The 20,241-nt window shown below is 39.3% G+C and overlaps 1 protein-coding gene across 1 annotated transcript in view; it reads right to left on the minus strand.

Moving 5' to 3' along the window:
* Window positions 1–20,241, minus strand: part of LOC130150829 (potassium voltage-gated channel subfamily KQT member 1-like) — a 510,862-nt gene that overhangs the window by 467,233 nt on the left and 23,388 nt on the right. The window contains exon 2 of the mRNA XM_056342106.1: window positions 17,205–17,295. Within this exon, the coding sequence (XP_056198081.1) occupies window positions 17,205–17,295 (91 nt within the window). The remainder of the gene's footprint in view (window positions 1–17,204; window positions 17,296–20,241) is intronic.

Consider the following 20,241-nt stretch of genomic DNA (forward strand, 5'->3'; position numbering starts at 1 on the left):
CAACTGTGACAACACCAACAGCAAGTGTCATCCGATCCAACCCCTCCCTTACCTACAGCACCACCACCCCACCTTGCCTGCCTTGCCTACCCCTCCTGAAGACCTATGACCTCCATTGTGGCACCCCAGTCACAGGACTCATCCCACCAGGGCTCACTTATGCCAATGCTGTCATAGCTCTGGGACTGGCCCAAAGTTTCTAGCTCCTCTTTTATATCCCTTATGCTTTGCATGTTAGTACGGAGACATTTCAAATGTGCTCCAGTGTACTGAGCGCATCATAGAACAGACTGAAGGACCTTGATAGCACACCACCCCTCAAACACCCGCATATCATGACCAGGTTTATCTCTAGCATATCTGTTTTAGCCCTTTTCCCCTTCAATTGTAGTATAAAGCTCTTTCAATGAGCCCTGGTAACTCCTGCACAAAGATCCTTTTCGCCATTTGAGACAGGTGTACCCCATCTGTTGCCAGCAGGCCTGGTGTCGTGTAGGCTAACCCATGATCAAAAAACCCAAAATTTCTGCCAATGACACTAGGCTCAGAGCCAAGTGTTGATCTACTGGCTCTTCCTTTTTCTTCCCTCACTGCTCCCTGCAGCTGGAAGGATAGAGGAGAACTTCACCTGTGCTTCTGATCCCTTAACCAGTTGTCCCAAGGCCCTGAAGTCTCTCTTGATTGTCTTTGGACTTCTCTACTGCAACTTCATCTCTGCCTACATGAAAACTCAATAATGGATAATAATCTGAGGGCCATACCAGGGCAGGAGGCTTTCTCTTCTTATCTTTAACCCCGGCAGTGACTTCCCAAAGAAGTAGGTCCAGTCTGCATACTGGGCACCCTTCAGCCTGGCATCTAGGCGGCAGCATGTTCCAACCAGAGCTCTGCTGGGCAGCTGTGTCAGTTGTGGTGGTTGCAGAGTTTAGAGAGGACACGGCCTTCTGCCCAGTGGATACCACTGTCCCCGGTTGAGCTGACAGAGCCACAGTGCCCTTCTTGCATGTAAACTTTCACCCCACACCCTCTTTGCCCTTGCGGGTCACCAGTGCTCCCCAGAGTTTTTTTTTCAGGGTGGTCTCAGCCACACCATGTCCTGTCAGCTGCTGTGGTGTGAGCTGGGCATCCCTAGCAGCTCTATCAGCTCCCCTGGAGGTTTTCCTCATTCAGGACACCCCTATACACCATGCTGGAGCATTCCGCTGCACGTCGTGCCAGAACCAGAGCTATTCACCTCAGCAAATTACACAGAAATCAAATAAATGAATGATCTATATTTTAATATTGCTTCCGTCTATAGCACTATATTGTAAAGCATTCATGCCTAACCAAGGATCAGTATGTTTTGAGATACTTCTAAAGAAAGCAGATTAGTAAAGATCACAACACTGACAGATTTGTCGAAATCTTTGTTCCCTCCTTCCTTGTTTTCCTTTGCCATTGCAATATATTAGCACAACCAAAATACAGCTTCTAGGCTTTGTTCCAACCCAAACTGTATCCAGTAACTCAGAGTTACCAAACACCTACTACATAAATTACAGCTTTGGAAAATATTTGTATTTTAACTTAAACATGCTTGCAATCTGCACCTGGGGAATTCTAAAGCACCCAAAGAATGAACACACTTAAATCACGATTTTCACTGAATAACAATACTGACAGGTCTTCAAAACTGACATTCTGAATGGCTGAAAAGAGACCAAAGTATTTCAAAGCTGAAAAGCGGATAAGAAAAACTCTAATATGTAAAATGTCACATCAGTTTTGATTTTTAACAAAGTTAGATTAATATTTCTGTATTCACTTCTACCTCCTTGTTTTGCCTGGAATGAGAACCAAGAAAATATGCACAGTCTTCATCTGTTTTCATGGCATTTTCAGCCTGACTAAAACCAAGGATTTGTAGAAAGCTAGGAAAGTTTACAGCACAGTTTCAAGGCAGAAGCACAAGAAAATACACAGCAAAATATCTCCACAAGTTTGATTTCTTTAATCAATGCATTATCTAGAGCTTCCACAAGTAATATTTCTAAGTTTGTGCTCCGTCTGAAATCTAAATGCAAACATTTATTCAAACATAACAGTCAAAGCACAATTCAAGAACAATCTTCAAAGGAAAACAATTATTGCATTTTAGAACTCTTGCAAAATGTTCTCTCATTTATTAAATTGTCTACATTTTTACCAGGTTCCTGGTATCATCACTCAGTATCATTTTTTTTCAAGTCTCTTATTAAGGTTCTCTTATTTCCACCAAAGCACAACACTGTCTATATAGACCTGGCAGACCTGCTGGAGTAATAGTGCTGAACTTTTGCAGTAGCCTGTGAAGTCATGAGCACTTATTTCTGCAATTTGACAGAAAGCTAGTACTAAAGCTTGAACTGAAAGAGCATTTCTGAAGCAAATGGTTCCATGTCCTTATCTGTAGGCTAAAATGTAAAATGGCTGAGCTCCACTAAGCTCCACCTCAGAAATACATGTGCTCCCAGTCTTAGAGGACGAAACACAATTAGAAAGCATATTTATATGATTTTGTTGACAATGTTAGCAACTTACCCTTTGACAAGGGAAGATATCCACAGCAATTCAAATGAAAAAAAAAAACCAAAAACCAAAAACCATGTCATCCAGCCACCTCAAAAGCATGCTTCTGCCACTCAGTAGCAGTTTATTCAATGTCAGTCTTAACAGACAGCACTGATGGCAGTGGAAGAATTATTTCTACAGAAACCACATATTAAAATCACTGGATCAGTTAGGTTAAAAAAATTGCACAGAAAGGAGAAAAGCAGATAAGTGCTGAGGAAGCAAAACTTTCTTAGGCTTAGGTTATTCCTTCATGATCCCCTGAAGGGACTTTTAAAAGCTGAAATTAAACGTATCTGGGCTGAGGGTATTTTGTTCTCTAGGCAAATTCCAGAATCTATGATTTTATTTCAGCCGTCAACAAGAACCCATCTTGGTTGTGTCCAGGAAACCCTGCTGAAATCAATAAGGTTGCACAGTCTATGGAAAGGAAAAGTATATTGTTGACAGGAAGGAGGAAGAAGGAACCTCATCGTCAATAAATCTGAAATTAATTACTGATCTCCATTCATTTTGTCCTGGACAGGTCCATATTACAAACACCACAGCAATTAACACATTTGTTGGCAGCTTCAGACAGGCCAAAGACCAAAAGAGCATGGAAACTGGAGAAACATCACAGCTCTATAGGTGGTCCCTTGGGGGGCGGGGCAGGGGGGTGGGTGGGGGGAAGGAAGAATATGAAATTTACACTGTTGTGTATATTTTAATGAAAGATAGAAGACATCAATTTCCAGGGCTGTCAAGGCAGATCAAGCTTCACCTCACTAAATTCACCTTTAAAAAAGCCTAACCTGCCTCCTTTTCCTCCTATACACATAAACGCTTTTCAGAACCTTAAATTTATTGCCTCACATTTACCTTCTGGTAAAGAAAAAAAAAAAAAAGAAAACAACCAGCAATTTTCTGGGAAGTCAGAAAAAATACTTGTTCTTAGTGAAATGGCAACAAAAGATGGTGAAGAGTTGTTCCAGATAAAACATGAACCAGAAAAAATCTGCAAAATATCTGCAAATTAAATGGTATGCCAAATATTCTCCTGACAATTTACATCCATCTGTATTTCAATTTGAGATTTTTCTCCAGATTTCTGAAACTTTCCAGAACTCTTACTTTCAAAATGGGATTATACTCACAAGGATCCCACAAAACTTTTTTTATTTAGGCTCCCAGCAGTGCTTCTTCCCTTCTGCAGGTAGTGAAGGAAAAAAAACCGTGATGAAGGATTCTCAGCAGATGTCATTAACCTGGAAAGCTTTTTGGCATCAACAGAGAGCCAGGGATTAGCTCCTCTAATTAAATCAAAACCAAAAATAGCAAGTAGGAACAAATTATTACCTCAAAAAAATAAGAGTCACATGAGTCTTGGTCAAAATAGAGCTAGTAAATAATCTTGGCTACTCTATATAGCAATTAGCTTTGAGTGCCAGCCTTCCATTTTTCTCCACAACCCTTCTCTGAACTCCTGTGAGGAAAGCAAAGGAAAGCAAAGCGGCATATCCTTTGAACAGAACAGCTGTCATAAACTGTCAGGACATTTGCCATGACCCATTGAAGGATCACAGGACAGGTGTGGAAAAACACAGAGCATCATCCTTTGTCTGAGGCACTGAACCTACTCCAGAGGCACAGCCAGAGGCACACTATTGACAAATGTACCGGTGGAGAGGGTCTTTAGGCAGCAGTGCAACTCGAATTATCTTCCAGGAAGTGGAGCACAGAGTAAGGAAACAACAGTATGGATCAGATTCTTCACACTCACATTAGTCTCTTCCTGTTTTGTTAGTGGTAAAGGACATTCTTTTCAATTTGCCACAGAATACTTCGGAAAGCATTTAACATGAAGTAATTGCCTATTCACTGAAAAGAACTGACATATAATATAATTACAGATTTTAAACTGGATGGACTTGTACAATCAAATACATCTGCTAAAGTCAGTAGCAGCATTCCATTATTCTGTGCTTGTCCATGTTGTCTGGGGAAAAAAACAAACCCAAAACCAAAACCACACACCTATAATATTCATTGCCCAGTCAGGTGGAAGCCCTTAAACTCATTTCATCTTTATATTTTTTTTTCTTTTTCTGAAGTCTAGCCACCACAGAAGTTTCCGCTCCCCACCCACCCCACCCCCCAAAAAAAGCATAAAATAATACATAGTAATGTTTATGCTCTTCTTAGTATAACTCCGTTTTATTAATTTTATTAAAAAATATGAAAAAATAAGCTTAAGGGGGAATATGTATGCAAATAACTTCCATCCCTATCTAATTCAATCAGTCAAGTAAGAACCTCTTGTGGAAAAGCCATCAATTTTTATCCAAGAATGCCATTGATAACCAAATTAAAAAATGCTCACATTAGCACAGAAAATCAACATTTTGTACTGAAGTGTGCATAACTGAAATATATAGCCTGGAATTTACAATATGTTCCAGTACAGTTATGGATAACTGCACAGGGGAAGCAGGAGAAGGGAAGGAGTTGGGTTGGAGTGATTAAAGTGCACACATAAAAAAGACGAGTATTTTCTCAGCTGCAGCTGTGTTTTAGGTGGAGAGCACACACAAGGCTCTCTTCACTTTTTTTATTGGAATATTTAGGTGCTCGGGTAAAAGGAGGAAGTGGGATGGCTAAATGAATAGTGTGTGCTCACGAAGATTCAATCAAGGAATGACAGCTCAAAACAATGAAGCCTCAGAAGCAGGCATAAAGGTTTAACAGTCCAAATGTTTGCACACGTGTACTTATGTCCAAAATTTAATCTGATAACCTGTCTTCAAGGTTTTCCAGTCCTTAGGGTTGAAAATGTCAATTTAGTGACCTGTTTAGCTAAATAGTTACTCAAATGCTATGAAAACCTACTGATACTGAAAATACTTACTTCCTACCATCATGCTTACTCTTATAAAGATGACAGACATCATATGTGAAAATATAACATCCAATATATGGAAAATGCCAAACACTGCTAAGTGTCCTATAGCATCGTTAGCTTATTCAGACTTATATCTCTTAGACTAAACCAGTGCACTTAATGTTTAAAAGTCTGAAGTCTTTTCTTCAAAAATTCTTTCCGTGCATGCCTGATAAATATGCTGAATTTTCTGACTTCTTACCAGGAGTGTCTTTATCTTTGAGATTATCAACATTTGCTATTTCCTGTACATAATGAAGTTGTGCGCTAATGAGGGAACCACATGGTGCTCCTGTCACATTACTTGTGACACCTACCATTCAAGTGAGTTGAGTGAGTTGGAGAGGAAGATTGAGGTTTTAATTCTGTTTATGCAAGCAACAATTTTTCTACAAAGAAAATGAACTACAGTCTCAATTATTTGTGAGCATGACTTTTTTCTAGACTTGCTTAATTCAGAAAGATACCGCTAAGGCAAACACAATCAAACAGTGAATCAAGAAGATTCAAGAAGTTAGTGCCTGAAGTTCTTCATTTCTCTATAGATCACCATTACTCCACAGGAGCCTTCCAGTTCCCCAACAGCATGCCTTGAAGTCTGACCTGAAGGGACCACCTCTGGTAGGAGGGGAAGGGTTTAGCTTTGCTCCTGGTGTGGAATATATCCAATATGAATATCCACTTTGGAACTGTAAATAATCACATTGATGTTTCTTTACCTTTTGATTTTGGGAGGGTCTCAAAATATTGAGGAGAGGAATAGGAAAAGTCCTGCATGTACCTCTCCACCTTCCTCTCACTCCCAAGTCAGAAATGTTTCTGTAGTCTCTTTGGCCACGTTCTGAAACCACTTTGCACAAAAAAACCTCTATAGAGCTGGAGTAAGAACTGAGTAAAATTTGACTAAGGGCATGATGAGTTGGCCCTTTATTAGTTCATCTCAGCCATACTTAGTGCACAATGATTTCTATTTTAGGTAGCTGAAAAGCACACAGCAATTGTCCAACACAACATGTTCTGTACTGCACAAGGGCAACCCACACAGTAATATAACCCACAAGAATAACTGTATTGCAATTCACAGTGAGAAGCTTGAAAGTTACATTTGATTCCAGAGAGACTATGGCAACTCAGCAAGATCATGTAGCAGATAAGCTTATAGAATATGTTGAAAGGCTTGTGGAATCAATTTTTTCTTAATATTTTTAATATATGAAACGATATTCCATATCTATTTTAATGATGTTTTATATTCAAATAATATAATACTCCTGATCTATTTTTTCATCTTCCCACATACCAATAAGAAGCTCATTAAGAAACAGGGATTCTCCCTCTTGTTTTATCTCTTACAGGTTTACAAGAAGTAAAAGAATAGAGCAAAAGCTTTTGAGTCATGTGTTTATTTTTATTCAGATGTATTCTAAACTAATATAGTCTGACTCTTCCATAGTATTAAAGAAATGGTGTGGGTTTTTCTACTGAAGCAGTTTACCAGTCAGTGCCTTTAAAGGATCAGACATCTCATTAACACCTGCTGTTACACAGGCAACATACACTACACAAATATCACAAAATGCCACTAAACATTAAGGGGCCTACTCTATATGCTATAATCTGTAGGAAATTCATTATCATCCGTAAGAAATGATCTGGTGAGGCCAGCAGAAGAAGTACCTGTGAATTTCATGTACTAGGTTATCAACATATCACTTTATTAAACAGACCTAGAGAAGGCCATAAGTGCTAGTGTCACATGGCAAAGCACAGATTCAGAATTATAAATTGGCACAAAAAAAAGGAAAAGGATAAATATTCAATCATTTTTACTTTCTAACACTGATTGCTTTGATGGGATGGAGAAAATGCCCTCAAACCTATTAGAATGCATACAGTTCACCACAAATCATAAGAAGACCAAATTAAGATTATATACCATGCAGCCTTTTTTCTACTCTGCTAACAGATTAAAGATGGCACAGCATTTTATGATATGACTACATAGATTAAGTGGGAGAAGGGACAAAAGTTGACACAAAAATAAAGGAATGGGAGAGCTCCTCCACTATAGACAAGAAAAGTGCATTCTCTTTTAAAAACATATTTGAAAATGGTGTCACTAATGCACTACTTCCAAAAATGAAAAGCCATCCTGAGGTTCAGTTCAGAAACAGAGCAGTTAAATACATACATGCCTTAGGTGGCTTAAGTCAACTATCACTAGCTGCTCTGAAGTTTGGGTACTTTGAGAAGCCTGTCCTACATATAGAACAGGAAGATGTATTCATGGCATTGATGCAGAAGAAATCATTATATAAAGCCAAAACCAAGCACTGACTTGAGGAAAGACACAGAACTGTGTGACCCACCTACAGCCTAGCACTCTTCGATCAGATCCTCCCCTCAAGCCCTGACTCTAAATACAGCCACAGCATGAGCTTCCATCCTGAAAAGCTTAAGCAGCAGCTGATTTGGGAGCTCCTAATCTTCCATCTCAGTTTCTTCTCCGGAATGTTAGTAAAAGCTATATGGTGAATGTAGTCAGTCACCACATGAGGACTGCTAGCAACGAAGCAATGTGAGAGGGCAGCGAGGGTCTGCAACAAGGGCAACAAGTGAGGACCCCGAAAAGAAAGTCTTTAAAAGCACTGTGTACCCTCTGTTACTGTAGCACTATGAACTACAAGTGTTAATGTATTTGGAAGATACATTGTTGCTTTTTTCCAGTGAAGAAACACCTCAAAGGAAAATGGATGTGTAAAGTCTGTCTCCCAAAGGATGAGGTACCACAGGAGCTGAGGTCATCTAGAAAAAACACTGGAATCCAGGATCCAGCCCTGCTGAAACAGGGAAGGTGATCACAGCTGAAACACTAAGACTATTCACCTTGTTTGTGGCTCTGCTGCAGAAAGCTTCTAGGACAGCACATGCCCTTTAAAGTCTTATAAGCCTGAGAAAACTACAGCAGGAAACCACTCATCAGGACTGTAGTGACCCCTGGTGAAAGAAAAAAAGACTCAGAAGTGCTTTACATATTTTAATAGATAATAGTTTTGTAAGAAAGTCTTCATTGTTTGCATTGAAAACAGACCACTATCAGAGATACAACACTGAAATAAATAAGCTTTGGTCCAATTCAATATATCAACTCCTACACCATTTTGCCATTACCACTTAGCCTGAAAATGTTGCAGTGATTCTGCATTCAGATATGTGCTCTGAACTGGAAAGCACATTAAGATAGACAGTACTTCCTATCCCTCCTTCATTTCCATTGCAATGACCACAACATTAAATGCATCATGGCATACAAGTGGAAATTAAATTAAAAAAGTTGAATCAGTATGATTTATAGCAAAATCATAATATTTTCTCGAAGTCAAGAAGACTCAGTATTCTTAAATTTTAAAAGTTAATATCAAAATATTACAAGAGTGAAAAATTTCCCTTTCACCTACAACGCTGTCATACAAATTGAAGATTTATTGCATTCTGTTACTTATAGTGTGTAAAAACATCATGTGTATGATAAAAATGTTTTGTTCTTGTTTTTAGAACAGCACAATTAGTTAAATTACTCCCACAAGCTAAGAACCCCTCTTTTTGCAAGATCATTTACAATAAAAGTAAAAATCTGTCTTTTGTAAACTACCATGGTGACCTCTCCTGGTAGAAAAATATATGACCTCTAACCATGAAAATAATCACATTAATCCTCAAAGGAGGAATTACACCTGGCCCACTTTAAAGTTTATTTTTTAATGCCGTATCCTTAAAGATTTAGATGCCACTTACAAATCAAAACTGACACAAAAACTACAAGATCATCAAGGAAACATTACATCCTCCTGCTGTATAGGCAAAAGCCTATACAAGAGGCTTTGGCAACTTTTTAAAATTAATTCTTCAATAGAACCATCTTAGAGTAAGATAAAATCATAACTATATATTAAGGAATTAACATTTGGGACAAAGTTGAAGGATAAAATGTTACCTAAAAGTGATACAATGAAGGAAACCTGAAAAGATAGACGAACATAAGCATATGAGCTATTTGCTGAAAACAGTAATTTTTTCCTTTTCTGGAATAAATTTTTAAAATAAAAACAATAATTTCCATAGGAACTTTAATAAAAAATTCTCCTAAACACTTTTTTTTTTTTAGTTTTAGTCTCAGTCACTTAGCTACTGTGGGGGAAAGGATTCTCCTCCTTTGCTCTCATGAGGATCTAAATGTACTATTGCATTCAGCTCTGGGGCCCCCAACATAAGAAGGACAGGGACATGTTTGAGCAAGTCCAGAGAAGGACCATAAAGAGGATCAGAGGGCTGGAGCACCTCTCATACGAAGGCAGGTGGAGAGAGTTCGTGTTGTTCAGCCTAGAGAAGAAAAGGCTCTGGGAAGACCTTGCAGCAGCATTCGAGTACCTAAAGAGGGCCTACAAGAAAGCTGGAGAGGGACTTTTAAGAAGGGCATGTAGCAATAGGACAAGGGAGAATGCCTTTAAATTGAAAGAGGATAGATTTAGATTAGTTATTAGAAGGAAATTCTTTGTTGTGAGCATGGCGAGACACTGGAACAGGTTGCCCAGAGAAGTTATGGATGCCCCGTCTCTGGAAGTATCAAAGGCCAGGCTGGATGGGGCTTTGAGCAACCTGATTGAGTGGACGGTGTACCTGCCCATGACAGGGGGGTTGGAACTAGATGATCTTTAAGGTCCCTTCCAACCCAAACCATTCTATAATTCTATGAATCTAAAAACTTCAAGATTTGCCTGTGGTCAAGCAAAAAGTCTGTGCTAATACATCAGCAACTCTTTGAGAATAGTTCAAGATATTCCTTGCTTTAAACAACACCAAATAATACTACCTAATGAAAATATATTAATTTGTTACATAGTATACACACACCTGAAATAAATCTTTATACATCAGGAAGCAGACATCCACATAAGTTTGATGACCTGCCACAGAAGAAAGTGGCTGAAGAAGAAGCGTAACTTCAATAAATAACCACAATAAGTAAGATTTTAGAGGACAATTCTTAGAACAAGGAGTATGAAAGGGAGACTTACATACAAGTTACAAATGTTAAAAGTGAAAAATAACAGTTAAGCAAACAGAATTTTTGTCATGAAACACATAATAAGCAATCAACACTGATTTGATTGATCTGTTAAACTCACAAGAAAAATTTCAACAAGTGAAAGCAAAAGCAAGTAAAATGGTCAGAACGCTGGGTAATATGGTCAATGGAAATTGAGTTGACCCGTGACAAGAATCCATGGTAATGATAAAAGTGCATATATTTATTTTAAGAACAAGTAGATTAAAACCAACGCTAGTATTTAAAGGCTAACTTTTTCTTCTTTTAGTTATTTGTCACCAGACCATCTGTAAATATACCGGTGAAGGACTGAAGGATGAAACCACTTCAAACAGGTAGGTTTTTCAATTAAAAAGAAATAATACTATGCCTGTTATCTTAATTTCTCAGAATATGCATTTTGAAAGAATTTTACATTAAAAAATGAATGAAAAGATACAGATAAGGATGATGGAACAAAGCAACAGCTGTCAGGTTTTGCCTTCTTCAAGGTGAACACTGTTCAGAAGCGAAGTTCCTGCCAGAAAAGTGCATGTGGGTGCAGCTCGGCGGGTCAGGTAGGAATCACAAACTCGTTCTGCACTCAGTCACACATTATTTAAGGAGCACTTATGAAAACTATTGGGAAGGTAGCAAGTAAACACAAGTAATAATTAGAAGTCAATTTTATCAAAGACAGAAAGTGAACAGTATTGACTCAAGATTAAGTATTGACTGTAAAGAAATACGCACTGTTCTTGACTTTTATTTGGAAGAAGCTATTAAAAAGGCAAGTGAATCCTGAAAAAAATCTTCATGAGTACCAACAGTAATGAAGCAGGTTGGGGAGGACAACACGACACCTATTTAAGAGGTTTTTTCTTCCCTGTTTTTACCAAGAGTATTAATCCATTTTTTTTAAAGGAATTTTAAACCAGTAAACCGGTTCCAAAATTCTGATGATCACATGCGTGTTGGGAACTGGCTTTACCATGTGGTCCACAAAAAGGCAAGAAAGCCACATTTGCTCCCCTACCCTCAAATTCTACTATTAGAACAAAATACACCCCCTGGTTACTCACCTTGTGCTACTTAGGCATGGCATTATAATTTGTGAGCTGTATCTCAAGTTCATAAACACTAATTTCAGAAACTTAGTTTTAGTATACAATAGAATAAGTCCTCTCAACAGTCCCAGTTACGGACCTGCCCATAGTCATCCCTCACACTGCTCTTTCAGCTCAGTACGCTGCTCGGTTTTGCAAATTTGTTCTGGTGATCAAAATGGAGGATTTTGTAAGAGAGTAACAGCTTGAATATTTAGGGCATGAGATACTGGAAGAAATGCACAGGGACATCAGATAGGGGACTTAAAAGACACATGACAGAATTCCTTCAGTAGTCAGGTATTATGAACTTAGTGCACTAGATCATGGTCTGACAACAGGCTACTAAATGTGACATCACGGTGGACGTTTGTCACAGACCACTTGATCAAGATAAGAAGGCAAAATCTTCTTTAAAGAACTCAAGAAAGTTTCTACATCATGCCCTGGTTCTTATAGAGGACTTTAATTCAGCTAGCACCTATTCGAAGAGCAACACAGTGAGATGCAAGCAATTGGACAGATCTCTGAAGTGTTTCAGAAGTAACATTTAGATACAGGTATTAAGTGGGCATCTGGGAATGAAACAGCTGGATCTGCTGTTCAGATACACAAGGAAAAATTAGTTTGGGATATAATAATCAATGACAATGCCTTGGATGTAGCATCCAAGAAATAATGTGATTCAAGACCCTGAAGTACAGACCCTACCTTTCAGGAAAACAAACGTCCAAATATTCAGGGAACTGAAAGGTGGGATCCCATGGGAGACAGGTCTGAAGTGTTAACAAGCTCACCATAGCCAGTAGATCTTTAAAGACAAGCTCCTATAAATGCAAGGAAGTGATGAAAGTTATCAGGATAACAAGGGAAGTGATTACCCCCCTTTACTATGCACGCATGAAATTGCACCTAGAATACTGCACCTGTTTTTTCCACCACTACAAGAAGCAAGTTCTGCATAGGGCCATCAAGGTGGTCAGGGTGTTGGGCAACATGTCCCATGAGGAGAGGTAGAGGAAAATGGACTTGTTCAGCCTGGAGAAATGAATGCATGGAGGACCTCTGAGATGCCTCTCAATACATCCAAGGAGTTAATTGAGAAGATGGAGCCAGGTTCTTAACAGCAGTACATGGCAGGAAGATGAAAGAAAACAGAAGAATGACAGAAGGACAAAAGACAACAAACCAAAATTGAAACAAGGAAGGTTCATACTGGATATAAGGAAAATTATCTTCACCATGAGGGATAGTCAGACATTGGAACAGGCTTCCCTGAAAGGCTACACAATCTCCATCCTGGCAGGTTTTCAAGACCCGACGGAATAATGTCCTGAGCAACCTGGTCTGATCTCATCACTGATCCTGTTTTAAGCAGGAGGTTGGACTGGAGACCCGAATTATTCTGTGACTGTATGAAAAGAAAAAACTACCAAGGCACATGGTTCCAGAGTTCTGTGAGATCTAGCATTTGCATACTATGCAGTATGACAAGTGGAGATGCTATTACCTCCCATTATGCAATCTGTAACTAGAATGGGCACAATCATTTTGGAAAAACCTGTTTGCCCTTCCTGGCTGGCAAATTCCATCTGCAGAGCTGAACAGAGGGGCAGACAGTGCAAGTTTAGAAAGCAGATAGCAATGTAGTATCACCGTAAGTGTTGCAAACACTTTATTCACAACTGTGGCCCATTCCATTGTGCTTGTTTCCCCAGACATTATACAAGAACTTTCTCATGCAGTAGATCCTAAATAATGATGGATAGACAACTGAAAAAGCTCCTAAGAGTACAGATCCAGGACCAAGGAAAGCAGGGGAAACTAAAAATTCCTTTTCATACCACACTTCATGTAGCTATCTGAATAAAAGCCAACTGCAGACTGTGGATTGTGAAATAACATGTACATCGTTGTTCTACCTAGAAGTCTTGTGATCTTGTGATTTGAAACTCCAAGCTTCTCTCTGCAAGTATAAAAAATTTAGAAGGAATTATGTTCTTCACCATCTACTCTGTTGGTGTTTATCAGCATGATTCATTGTGCCAGCGCCACTGTCACTTTCCTCATTTGCTGGCTTGCTAAATAGTCAGAGGAGAAAAAAAAACCCAACCAGCAATTAATGAAGATCACAAAATGTATGTATATGGAAAAATTAAATTAGATTATCTCAGACAGAGCTGGCAAAACCACTCTCAAGAGTGGTAGTGAATACACAAAATATTTGGTAGCATGAGAATAAAAACCTCCTTCAAATGACTGCATTTTCAAGTTCTAGACAAGCAACTTCACCAGTTCTACTGCCATGGAAGTAAACTGATTTTACCACAGTGATGATCAGATGGAGATATTTACATGTTGTGTTTTCTTCACAAATGCAGAGAACAGTAGTTTCCTTGAAGTCCAAGCAAGGACGTCAAATAGAGCAATTTCTGGCCTTTGGGGAGGCATAGCATCAGCCTATATCAGAAGCTGTGACTATGCAATGCCTCCAATAGTCTCAGAGATGACAGATTTGCATTAACATTCAAATGCAGTGTCAAAAAGCGATGTATTTTTCCTCCAGAATTCACTTAAATTTACACAGACTTGAAAACATGGCGGGGGGTGGGGGTGGGGTGGGGGGGTGAGCAGGGAGAGAGTGTAAGGGTTTGGGGCTTTTTTTACAATAAGTTCCAGCAACTGCTTGTTCAGTCTCCTTTTTCCCTTCAAACTACAAACACTGCTTTGGAGGGCCTTCTTGTTATGATATCCTCTCCTTGGTATACTCACATAGCTTGTCTAAATGATGATAGGCTTCACACTTGACAAGAAATTATCCTATGCCACCCAGATGTATTAAGAATATTAAAAAAATAAGTCTTTAAAATACAAGACTTTAGTGGTTTAGGACACATCTACAGTTACATCTGTTACTAATGTGCCATATTGACACCAGTGACCCAAAATTGTATTTGGCACATCATATAACCCTCTCTAAAAAAATATAAAAACATTTAAATGTCTGCAAGTAGCAAATGCTGTCCTTCTTGTCAGCCCTTGCCAACTTTCAACATCACAATTTTGAAGTTCATCCTTCCCAACTGTTAATCTACCTCAATATAATGAAAAGCAGTTTTTCCAAAAGTGAGAAAATCCCACTAGCATCACATACTAGTACTTATTTGCTATCGACACACTAACAGGGATATACAAAGAATTACAGGTTCCTTCAATCAGGAAAGAAAAAAATCAATTTCATTTTGAACTTGATCAAATGGATGCTTTGGTCCAATTTTGTTTCTTATGATACTGTCAGTCTGCACTGTTCTCAAACACTTTCAAGAGAGCAGAGTGGCATGGAAGGCAGAATGCATAGGCATGTGTTTTCATATTTTCATGAGAGAAGCTCTTTCTGGTTATATAAACAGTCAACTATGGTATAAAGTAGATCAGAGTAATAACCTACTACCAAGTAAAGAGAGCGATGATCTCCAGGCCTCTGCAGGGTTAGCATTCTCCTGGGTAAAATGAGACATGCAGTTCGAAATTCCTTCAGGTAAAGTTGGGGAAAAGTGCTCCGAGAGGAGTCTAACCATTTAGCTACTAGAAACAAGAACCCTTACAACTCTATGAAAAAATAAACTAAGTTAACTAGCTCTGAACAATTTTTCAAGTGCTGTAATTGAAGTGAATTTATTTCAGAGCAAACTCTAAGACTCACAGGTTCAAGGTAAATGCTTCCTAAGCAAGTGAATCTACAGTAGCCAGCAGAACAGCTAACCTCTGTGCTGGCTGTTTCTAGGAAGGAAACTAAGGAAACAACAGGGAGGAAAATAAACTCAAGAGAGGTATCCTCCAGGGTAAGGTTGTAACACAGGGTGGCCAAGAAATTGTTCTAGTGCTGCCACTGACTATGCATGATTCATTTATTAGATGAAAACATCACTTAAAAATAGCTAGCAATGCTATGTGGGCACTTTGTGAACCACACATCTGTCTTCATCTGGTTACTTTTTGTCCAATTATTTGTGTCTGCCCATGCATATACTGCCTACATAAAAACAATCAGCTAAGCATTGAATCCTTGCCGATATTCCTGTTTTGAGTGGTGGTTACCCAGACCTATAATCACTCTACATCTCTCAGTTAGTATGAGAGGACTACATATGACTGGCAGAACACTGCACTTTGTTTGACACTAAATATGGCTTAAAGGCCCAGCAACATTAGTTACAGGATTAACATTAATCCAAATCCCCAAATAACTCACGGATCCTAATGATGACTTAGTCAATTGCACACAAAAGCTGCATATACTTAATGTAGTCTAAGCTACAGGAAAACAAACAAGTAACCAATTTTTATTTTCAAACCAGATAGAAAACCAAAATCCATCACATTAGAAGTCATCACTTAGAAAAAAGAAGTTACAATAAGAATACTGAGATTGTCCCACACGGAGATCAGAGGATCTGAATGACTAAAATACAGATTTTGTGAGCACCTCTTTGAAAGTTATTTACTCCATTTTTATCAAGGATGTTTAGGCTCCATTCTTAACTTTCTACAGGTGCAAAGGGGCAGGGGGGAACAAAGGAGGAGCATTATGCAGAGTCCTCATGCAAATTATTTGTACTTTTATTTCCCACCTACTTCAAATTAACACTTAAAAATATTGTATACGTATTGCAAGTTTATAGATGGTTGCTGGATGTGATGCCACGTTTTTAAGAGACTTAATAGCTCAGGACTGGTAATACATTCAGGTACATTTTATCTGCAAATTAGCCACTCAGTCCAGCAACAACATTTTTACCTGGCCACTGTGAAAATAATAAGCATCCTCTGTAAATCTCCAAGTAAACAATTTTTTCTATCACAACACCTGTTATTACTTAAGATCCTAATAGCAAGAAAAGGACATTAGATAAGCAACACAATCTCTATGCTTTTGCAAAACACCAAGTACAAAACTTAATGTAGGCTCAAGAACCTGACACCTTAGTGGATTTCTAACAGCTACAACAGTTAACAAGCACCAACTTCAAAGCCAAATCACTGATGTATAGAAGTGTGCTAGCTCTTCCTTCCTGTTCTATATACTGGCAAGGTAGTCTGACACTTACCTGACAAGATGTACATACTTCTGAAAAGCATGGTTCTTGGTCATTTTTTTACCATAACACTTTGAAGAGATGTAAAAATACATTCCTGCCTATAGAATACCCTGTTCCACACTGAACACCCATTGTCTACTATAAGAGCTACAGGTTAGTTTCATACCCTATGAAAAGCAAGTATTTAAGAACTGTTAATCTATCAAGTACCCTCTTAGTTTAAAGATATAGAAATCATCCACATCAAACTATGACCTTCCTTTAATGAAAGCAGGTACTATTTAAAATGTCCTGGTAGCATCTTTTGCACGAGTAATTTTAACAGTTATTTGCCTTGTTTACCTAAAGCAATTTAAATTTAGTCAAACTGATTAGAGTCTTTCCCAAAAAAGTTTACTTACCATCCAGAAAAGGGTTCCACTGGCAAATTCAGAATAATGCTCTATAGTAGATAATACACTGAATATTAAACAAATCAGCACCAAGAGAAATCTGTAAAAAGAAAAGAGTGCTTAGTGACTCATCCAGTTGAATTGGAAATCTAGACCTAGTTTTAGCTCTCTCATTCACATAACTTTTTCATCACAAGTACTTTGTGTTTAATCAATTAATTCTTCCTAGTCAAGTGAATGTCATCATTTTTCATTCAATAACTTTCAAGAAACATGGAATAAAAATGACAGGAAGGATGAATTCTATCACATTATCCAGTATAATTTCCCATAGAAACTTGTCATAGTGAAAGTTTCATTTTTCACTGATTGCTATATAACTTACATGCCGCAGTAGAAAGGTGTTACAATTGATAATGCATTAATTAAAGTAGAATTAGACATATGAGTGGAGTGAGGAACAGTAACTTCAATGAAAAATGTTCCATTAAATGCATTCCATAAATTCAAAACATACATAAATACAGAAGAAATAGCTACTACCACAGTATTTCTAGTATCACCATTCAGACCAAGAAAAAAACCTCAGAAGTCTCAAAATATATACTCCTGCCTCAAAAAAACAATTAATAAAAGCGGAATTGAAAAGTTATGAGAATTGGAAAACAAAATGTGCAATTGGATCCTAGTTGATTAAGCGCTTAAATGCTGGCAGAATACCCATTACTATGATGTGTACAGTGTCTCAGCCATCTTTCCACCATTGGTAACATTAAATATTTAAACAACTGGTGAAAATAAGTGATGTATGACTAACTCTGATGGAGACATCAGGAAGACAAGACTTCTGATATGTTTGCACTATAGTTGTCACCATCTTTTAAGGTCACGTGTAAACAAGAGAAAAGTAAGAAAACTGAAAATTCTTCCACTAACAGCCAGAAACATTCCCTCTTGTGTACCAGCTCTTCCAGCTGTCATTTCCTCTGATTCCATGCCAAGAGGCTGTATCTAAACTCCTAATCTCCCAAACCAGCAATTAAAACCTCTTACAGTCCTGCATGTGATGAGATATTTTTCCAATGAGAAACCCATCTGAAGAAGATAAACACTACTGACGAGGCTAGTTGGAGAACTTGAAAACAAACGACAGACTAAAAAACAGCTCTGGTGGCTATACTATTAAAATTGTGAGACTTCAGCAAACAGAAATAAATATATGAACTATAGTATACTTTTGGTAGCTTTTACATGAAAAACATAGGAGGAAGAGCTTAACAGGAAGGGGAAAGATTCATGTTCAACCTAGAGACCAGTGACAAGATGAGCTCCTTAGGAGTCTCTCCAGGGACTTGCCCTGGTAATTTTTATCAGTGTTCCAGAAGAGGACATGAAATGAACCTCACCGAGTCCCACACATGACACCAAACCAGGGGTTCAGTCATTAAACCTGAGGGCAGAGACACTGGTTAGCGGTGCCTGGACAGGCTAAGGAACAAGCCTAAAGGATTCCCATAAAACACAACATGAACAAATGTCAAGTCCTGCACACAGTATGGGGCAGGCCCAAATATACATCAGATGAAGACTGGCCATATCTTGGGCTGCATCCTCTGTAACCCTACCAGCATATGAAGGGCAGTGATGGTTCCATTTTGCCAGACTATACCTGGGGTGGTGCACACAGACAGGGCCCAGAGTACAGCAAAGAAGTGACAGACCGAAGGGAGCTTGGCAGAGGGCAAGAGCAGCATGAGGACAACCCTGACCCAGCATGAGGAGCGATGGGTGCCACCGCCCTAATGGCAGGGGAAGCCCTGACTCTACTGCCCACCATGTATCCCACTTGCCCCAAAGTCCTGTGCATCTTCCAGTCACCTCATCTGTTCGCTTCACCTCTTTCTGTCCCTGGGGGTTGCCATTTTGTAAAACATTGTACACCACTTGTTCGCAGCCTGCTCTGTGACTGGCTGATAGGACCAGCTGCCTCTTCCTGTCTACACCAGAAAGGTGTCAGAGTGTGACGTTCCTGCCTATGACATACCTGGAGACTCACATTTTTTTTTATGTGATACCCCACATGTTTTCATACTTCTCTATGACTGGTTGGTTGCCATTTTTCTGAAAACATCCTACCCACATGATCTCAGACCACTCTTTGGCTGCTCATTTCCTGTGGACTATGCAATGTTCATATAAATATATATGTGTACATTTTTGTATATACATAGTTTCTCTATATAGAAGTAGATATACATAATATATAGACTACATATAGACTATAGAATTGGGGTGGGCTGACCTTGGCTGGCTGCCAGATGCCCACCCAGCTGCTCTCTCACTCCCCTTCCTCAACAGAAGTGGAGAAAATAAGATTAAAAGGCTCATGGGGCAAGACAAAGACAGGGAGATCACCTACCAGTTACTGTCATGGGAAAAACAGATCCAGCTCGGGGAAAATTAACTTAAACTATTGGCAGTTAAAATAGATGTGGACAGTTAAAATAGATTTGGACAGTGAGAAACAAAGAAAATGAAAACTTTTCTGCCCCCACTTTCCTTTCCCAGGCTCAACTCCTCTTCTTCATTCCTAGCTCCTATGCCTCCTTCCCTCACACACCCCCTGAGTGACATGGGGGAGTGGGGAACGGGGGTTTGCGGTCTGTCCATAACGCTCTGTCTCTGCCCCTCCTTCCTCCTCTTCCTCACACTGTTCCTCTGTTCCACCATGGGCCCTTCCACAGGCTGCAACCTCTGCTCGGGTGCCTGGAGCACCTCCCGCCCCTCCTGCTCTCACCCTGGTGTCTGCAGGGCTGTTCCCCACGCTTTTTTTCCTCACTTTTCTCTGCCTATGTGTATTTTTGCCCTTCCTTAAGTGTGTTCCCCAGGACACAGCTCCACCTTGGCTGCCGGGCCCAGCTGTGCCCTGCGGCAGTCGGCTGGAGCTGGATGGAACCGGCTGTGTCCAGCACGGGGCGGCCACAGCCTCTCCTCACAGAGCCGGCCCCTGCAGCCCCCGCTGCCGGCGCCTGGGCACCAAAGCCCA

The sequence above is a fragment of the Falco biarmicus genome, chromosome 5 (genome assembly GCF_023638135.1).
Source record: "Falco biarmicus isolate bFalBia1 chromosome 5, bFalBia1.pri, whole genome shotgun sequence".
Lineage (NCBI taxonomy): Eukaryota > Metazoa > Chordata > Aves > Falconiformes > Falconidae > Falco > Falco biarmicus.